At 39.6% G+C, this 7,829-nt stretch overlaps 1 protein-coding gene across 1 annotated transcript; it reads right to left on the bottom strand.

Moving 5' to 3' along the window:
- Nucleotides 1-5,878: 5,878 nt before the first annotated feature.
- LOC124697630 (senescence associated gene 20-like) lies at nt 5,879-6,306 on the bottom strand. The gene has a single exon (XM_047230189.1). It carries the CDS (start codon nt 6,289-6,291, stop codon nt 5,968-5,970), a length of 324 nt encoding a protein of 107 aa, XP_047086145.1. The 5' UTR covers nt 6,292-6,306; the 3' UTR covers nt 5,879-5,967.
- Nucleotides 6,307-7,829: the final 1,523 nt, after the last annotated feature.

The raw sequence follows: 7,829 nt of genomic DNA, 5'->3' as shown, positions 1-7,829 counted from the left end.
TCTCCATACCTAGTTCAACCTCGTTAGCGATAAGTACTCTTTACTCGTACCGTGATATGACATCCCTTGTGAGCCAGTCACATGCTTGCAAGCTAATTGGATGTCATTCCACCGAGAGGACCCAGAGTATATCTATCTGTCATTTGAATGGACAAATCCCACTATTGATCCCCGTGCTTCAACCTATACTTTCCGAACACTTAATGCCACCTTTATAACAACCCATTTACGAAGTAGTGTTTGGTGTCATCAAAGCATCCATCCTGTGTAGGTGATTAAAATGATCTCATGGTCGAAAGATTACGTTACTATGTATCTTAAATCTTGAAGCACAACGGACTTCATAACTTGATCATATGCTAAGCTTACTATGGGTGTATGTCCATCACATCATTCATCTAATGATATGATCTTGTTATTAATAGCATCCAGTTCATGATTAGGAAACCATGATCATCTATTAATCAACAAGCTAGTGTAACAAGAGGCTTACTAGGGACTCCTTTATGTTTACAAAACACACAAGTATTAATATTTCCGGTTAATACAATTATAGCATGAGATGTAAACTTTTATCATGAACACTAAGATATAATAATAAACACTTTTATTATTGCCTCTTGGGCATATCTCCAATAGTCTCCCACTTGCACTAGAGTCAATAATCTAGTTTACATTTGTAAAGATCTAACACATTGGCCTTCTGGTGCTTATCATGTTTTCTTATGGGAGAGGTTTAGTCAACGAATCTGACATGCATCACTCAGTTTTTCAAATGAGTCGACATTAATCGTATACGTTTGGTCTTCTGGTGGAACCTTAATCCGCGGTCTGAAATATGTTACCAATATTGTCACATACAATATAGCTTCATAGTTCTGACACTGTCGGAACTACACCAAGATCTCAAAGAACTCCTCGACTCAAAACACCCTCGGTCATTGTCAAAACACTGATATACTCTGCCTTCATTTGTAGAATCCGTCACAATATTTAGAACTCATCTAAATCAAGCATAGACTCTTTCTAGCCCATTGTGCTACCTTTTAATGAACACATTAGCCTAATTGAGATTGAAATTCATTTTTATATGTGACCAAACTAATATCGGTGTAACACCTTACAATGATTTGTTTGTCATTACCCCATATAAAACTATATATTTATATCCCTGGCTCTGACAAAACACTCCGGGATATTCTTACTATTGTCAAATGATTATCATATGAATCATTCTGATATATGCTCGTAATACCTTAGAGCATAGAACACCTGATTGTGTACATATTATTCGTGATCTAAAATCACTTCATGTGTTTTTACTCATTGAGTGTCAAATACACTCAAGTCTTGTTTCAACCTCTACATGAAAAAGAACACCTTCTTGACGTTTTCATATTGAACTATATTCTATGTACTTTGACTTAAACTTATTATGCGCTTCAATCCATTTTCATAGAACTTGACGCTAAATATGTTTTTTTGTCCATATCCTTTCATTGAAGTTAATTTTCAATGAAACATTTTAATCATATCAAGTTCATCATTTCTAATCAACGATATTTCATCTACATAAACTATTAAAATATGTCTCAGCGCTCCCACTTAATTTATTGCACATGCAAGCATCTTCATCGTTTCTGATGAAATCAAAAAACTCTTTGATTATTTCATCTGGTGAAGATTCCAACTCTGTGATACTCACTTTATCCAGTGAAGTTTGTATACCTTTCTAGTATTCTACAGACTAGCAAAACTCTCAGCTGTATCTTGTATACACCTTTAATACATACTTCTGTTAAGGAATATATTTTGCCATCCTACTAACATATCCAATAAAAGAAATATGTAGAGATTACTAGAACAATCCGCATAGATTATAAGCATCGCTGCTGAAGATCTAATCTTATCGCATTCAACTCTTTGAACTTTGTTGTAAAAAATCTTTTGACAAGTCGAGCTTCTTCAAGGATATTATATCCAAGTCTATTAATTTTATAGATCCATTTACTTTCAAAAAGTATTTATTCCTTCAAAAGGTTTACCAAGCTCCAAGCTCGATTTTAGATACTATCTTGGATTTCATGACTCTTAGCAATTTTAACAGAGTCATGGCCCATCATAGCTTCTTTGTATGTAGTTGGTTTATCATTGTTCAAAATCAATCTTTTATCCGCAAATCATTTATTTGATCACAAAGTAAACCATACCTACAAGGTTCAATAGGTATTTCAATCTCCATGACTATAACACTTTGTAGACATGGGAGCCATGATCGTCGTGGCCGCTTCCGGAACCATTTTCGATGCTGCGCTACTCTGATCATCATGCTCATGTTCATCAACCTTATCAACTTCCATTGTCCTCCCACTCAAATACTTCGCTAGAAATAATTTCTTGGAAATAAGCGAAGAACATCAACAAACACTTTTGTCTTTGACTTCATAGTGGAAAGAATTCTCAATTATTTCTCTGGGATAACCAACAAAGAAATTTATCCGATTTTGGTTGTAAACTCATTTACTTATGCTATGCATACCAATATTTAAGAAAATGACTATTAGGATTTATACCCATGCCATAACTCATACGGTGTCATTTCAACGGATTATGATGACGCTCTATTTAGTGTAAAAGCGGTAGTCTCTAAAGCATAATCCACAAAATATAATGACATTATTTTATTTTATCTCATCATTAATCCAACAAGGTTTGGATATTTCTTTCGAATACTCCATCTCAACTATGGTGTTCCAAGAAACGTGAGTTGTGGAACAATTCCGTAACTCTCTTAGAGGTTTGCTAAAACTCGTAATTCAAATATTTCCACCATGATCCAATCATAGATATTTGACTTTTCTATTACGATGATTTCCACTTCATGCTGAAATTTATTTGAATCTATTCAAATGTTTCAAACTTCTTCCTCATGGAATAAATATATCCATATATATATCTATATATACTCAATTCATTGTTGGAAGTTTTCATGAGGTAGAAGAATCTTCCGCACACAACTATATCCAATGAACCACATACATCATCATGTATGTTTCCACTAAGTTAGTTGCCCGTTCAACTCTTGGCCTATGAATGGTATTTCAGTCATTTTCTTTAGAAAATATTTGCAAGTGCCAAACGATTAAAAAAATAGAATGACTCCAAAAATCCATTTGCATGGAGTTTCTTCATGCGTTCCTTTCTAACATGACCTAAATGATGGTTCCACAAATAAGTGGAATTCAAATCATTTGTCTTATGACATTTTAGCGTCAGTGTTATGCATGTGTATTTCACCATTAAGATTTATAATAACCTATCCATCGTACATGGAGTACTATCATAATTTGAACAACTCATTATTTTCATTTGACCAGAGCAAAATAACAATTATTAAGGTCTTTATTATAAATCTGAAGGGCTAGGTAGATTGCCAACGACGAACATAATAACACTTTATTTTGTTCCAAACATGCATTATTACCACATTCTTTGTCAGTCACTTAGGCCATTTTATTGTTGTATTGCGTTGTGTTGTATGACATCTCATACCAACCAATATGGTACAAATACCCAAGATTTCCATTGTGTGACCAATCAAATAATACATTCATGATATGTATATCATCTATATACATCTGAGCTAGACTTTTTAGTCTTTTCTTTCTTTCTGCCAAAATCTTTTGTAGTTTCTCTTTCGACTTTCCACATATTTCAGAAAACACTTCAACATCAATAACTTCTAGGCTTGTTTAGTCAAATACCAATAACCTTGAGGTTCGCACTTTGAAGTTGATTATCACATGACAAGTGTTCCGGATTTCACTATTAGTAACTTTTAAATGTGATGAATAATTTCACTCATATTTTTATCCATCATATCATGACAACTCATGATAAAGCTACTATGGCTCATATGGATATGCGAATAATGTTAGTGCCCAACTATTTGGAGGATCGACGACGCCTAGCGTCTTCAACCTTCGTACAATCCATAAAACTTATGAATTTATGTAGTCTCACTAAATTATATTATATTATCTTGTAATAAGGTCTTAGATATCACATATATCTCACACCTTGCTTATTTCTGAAAACAAACTTTTCAAACGGTTTTGAACATCAAGTTTCACGGAGACAAGATAATTTTAGATACTAATTGAAACCATTACTTTTCGAATCAACAATTTGAGGATTACCAAAAGTTTGCAATAGGACTTAATCATTTCTTGATTCTTTAACGATACGGTACCAGTCTGTAAAGTTACTTGTTAGATTTAATAGTATTTCTATCTCAAGTACAAGCCTAGCGCAAAGTAAAAAAATGGATGTTAATTCTAAAAAATTAATTCAAATACAATTTAGACTTTGTTCAGGATAAATTTGAATTTACTATTAATTCTTAAATTAACTAGGTGAACTCCCACTCAAAACAACATGCCTCATGTTGCCTTAGTGATTACACGAACCAAATCCACTACACCAAGTCCGATCATCACGAGAGATGATGTAGCTTCAATGGCGAACATCACCATGTTCATCATATCATCTATATGATTCATTCTTAACATTTTGGTCTGCCGTGTTCCGAGGCCATGTCTGTACATGTTAGGCTCGTCAAGTTAAACCTTAGTTTTCGCATTTGCAAATCTGGCTTGCACCCGTTGTATGCACATGTTGAGTCTATCACACCCGATCACCACGTGATGCTTTGAAACAACGAGTCTTGGACACCTCAGGTCTCGAAAGGGCTCTGGTCCAACGCGTTCAGGTGGTGCTAGTGCCATCCTGTGGCGGAGCTCCACGACAACGGGTCGTTGGTGACTGGCTTGGCCCTGGTCTAGGCACCTCAGGTCTCGAAAGGGCTCAAGCGGGTAAGCGTCTTGCGGCTGGGAGGCTTACTGGAGGTGGTGGTGGCGACTTGTCTTGGATTGCAACATCGACGTTGCGGCCTGCCCATTGCAGCAGGGCGGGCGTGACTTTACGGGCCCGCCTTGCCTGGTGTGCACTTGCTTCTATGTCCAGTCGATGACTGCCTCTCACCGGTGGAGGAGGGTCACTCACGAGTGGTTGTGGGGATGTTTTCTCATCTCGACGATGTCTTGTACTTCCCGTCTTGCAGGCCGCTTGCTGGTGTCATGTAGTGGTTGATGATATTGACAACAAGATTGTGGCGACACATGTTGGTGACGACATAGCTGGGTGGTGGTGCTCCCTTGCGCCAGGTTTATTTTTGTGTGGAGGGGGTTGGGAGAAATCCTTGCCGACTCGTCTAATCCTTACACGGTGCCGCCTTCGAGTGGCACTATTCCTCCCCGAAGGGCGTCGTGGGGATACTTTGCCCATTGTACTCTGTGTGCCGGGGAAAATCCTAGGACCTTATGATCCTACAGCCGTAGGTGGACCTAAGAAATTTTTGAAGTCTGAACAAACAAGCTTAGTGTACTATTTTTTAATTAAATACATATGAATTAGAGGCCAAAATAACCTTGCCGGCCGGCTGAAAGCCCGGGCAGCTGCCCGGACAAGAGGGATGGTAGATCCGTCTATGCCCACAACAGTGCCATGTCGACGGTGCTTCCCATCTTGAAGGGGCTGCTTGACACGGGGCGGTTTGGGATGCTTGGAAACTGGTGAGTCAAAGACAGAGGGCGCAGCAGTTGAGGATCATCGTCGTTTTATCACTTTGTCATAACCTTTATTTTTTTCTTTCTTTTTGGGCATATTTGTGTTGCTGCATCAACATTTTTTTTTCGAACTCATGTATCGGTACGGTTGCTATATTAATATAGTGAAGTTAAAGGCTGATTCAAGAGACAAGTTTAGTACTTTTCGAGCAAAAATTGCTACCATAAATCCATAATCGTTGTAAGTTGTAACGTACAGCTTAGAGAGCACATGGACCAACAAGATCACATGTCATCAGCGAAGATCCATTGGAGGAGTGATCAGAAGTTCAGAACAGAATCAGATGGCGAGCACGAGGGCAGGGAGCTTCCTGCGAGCGTGGTCCGGCAGCCGGCTCTGCCACACGTGCTGCGACGGAGGCTGCGAGTAGGCCGTCGTCTCCTCGGCGGCACGGCCGAGCCTGGTCACGAGGAGCACCGTGTTGCAGTACTCACGCACCTCCGTTACCCGCCCGCCGGGACCAACAGTCCAAGCGTGCACCCAGTACAGCAACCCTGTCGCGTCGGTGCCCTCGGCCAGGACGGTCGACCCGAAGGCGTCGACCGTGCGGACTATGAACGGGATGCCCGGGGCGGCTCCGGCGCCGCCGGTGAGGAGGCGCATGAGCACCAGGTGCTGGTGCGCGCGCGGGCCGTGGAACCACCAGTCCACGTCCGGGTTCAGCAGCCGCCGCACGGTGTCCGCGTCGCCGCGCTCCACCGCGCTGTACAGCTCCTCCACCACCGCCTTGCTGCTGACAACTGCTTTGTCGCTGCTGGTGCTGCTGCCATGGAATAGTGAGCCGGCGTCGCCGCCGGTATCTCCCTTGCTGTGAGCCAGCTTTGTGAACTGAGAAACGAGGCCGTAGACGAAGAAAGGTAGCAGGCTATCTGAGCGCAAGATACTTGAGGGAGATGAGAATGGCAGCGTCTTAAATAGGGAGGTCCGGTATCTATTGAATTTGCAACTTGTACTGATGTGAGTAGGATTCCAAAATCATACAACCTTTTGGTATGGATTAAGCAATTGATAATGCGATGCGATTCTTTTTTACATGATGTTTACTCAAAGTCATTACACTGAACTTTAAATTAATAAATCCACAATGACAGATAAAACAAGGTAACCAAGGTCATGAAGGAGACACCGCCATGGTTTTGACTAGGTCTACTCCAGAAAGACTACACTTGGACTAAAATTCATATGTCTCTGCTCCAAATAAGACCCTTTTCCTATCGCCCTAGATCGAACAGTGTCTCACGATCGAAAGCAAAGAAGTTCACCCTAGAACCTGAACAAACGTTGAGGCCCAGGCTGACAGGGGAGCTGACAATAAGAACGTCCAACGAGCTCCACGAGAACACCACTTCCACCCATGGCTCAACCACATCGCAGGGCGAAAACTGTTGGACACAGTTGCAACGAAGAAGATCCGGCGTAAGAAAACGACAACAACACCACAAAGGGTCAGGACTTGCGAAAGCGCGAGTTGTCGCAAACATGACGCGATTACACTAGTAATGCTATCTGTCCAATGTGTATATTTTGTTTGTAAATGCTATTTTACTCATCCATATTTTTTTACAAATGAACATTTCTCTCGATTCAGCTAAGGAACTCTGGTGGAAGTCTAAATCACAAATTTATGGTTTCAGTTGAATGTTTGTACACTGCTATAGCTGAAAGATACTAGGACGGATGAGTATCCTAGTGATAATATAGTTTAGATATTAAATATGCTATGAAAATTAGGAATAACACTGAAAGCAATTCAAAGATATTTTAACTTTTTCTTCCTTTTTACCTATTTTTTTAATGAAACCACAAACTTCTCATTCTTGTCATTACATTTGCAGACTTCCGCTTTTTAAATTTTTACATTTTTTTCTTTACTTTTGAAATTATTTTAGTCTAACAAGGTTGCCATGTGTGCGAAAATCCCTGTTTAAAACTCTCACGTACTTGCATGAGGGCTTACGATTTCCGATTTTCATGTTTGAAATGACAACTACTACCTTTATTTATAAAAGGATGTCGCAAATATATCTATATTTAGATGTATCTAGACACTCTTTAGTGTATAGGTATGTCTAAATGTAAATAAACCTTTGCTACGTTTTTATGGATGAGGGAGCAGATTTGATGATTAGTCCAGGGATCCT

The sequence above is a fragment of the Lolium rigidum genome, chromosome 3 (assembly GCF_022539505.1).
Source record: "Lolium rigidum isolate FL_2022 chromosome 3, APGP_CSIRO_Lrig_0.1, whole genome shotgun sequence".
Lineage (NCBI taxonomy): Eukaryota > Viridiplantae > Streptophyta > Magnoliopsida > Poales > Poaceae > Lolium > Lolium rigidum.
The sequence above is the reverse complement of the archived record's forward strand: the minus strand, read 5'-3'. Positions and strand labels throughout refer to the sequence as shown.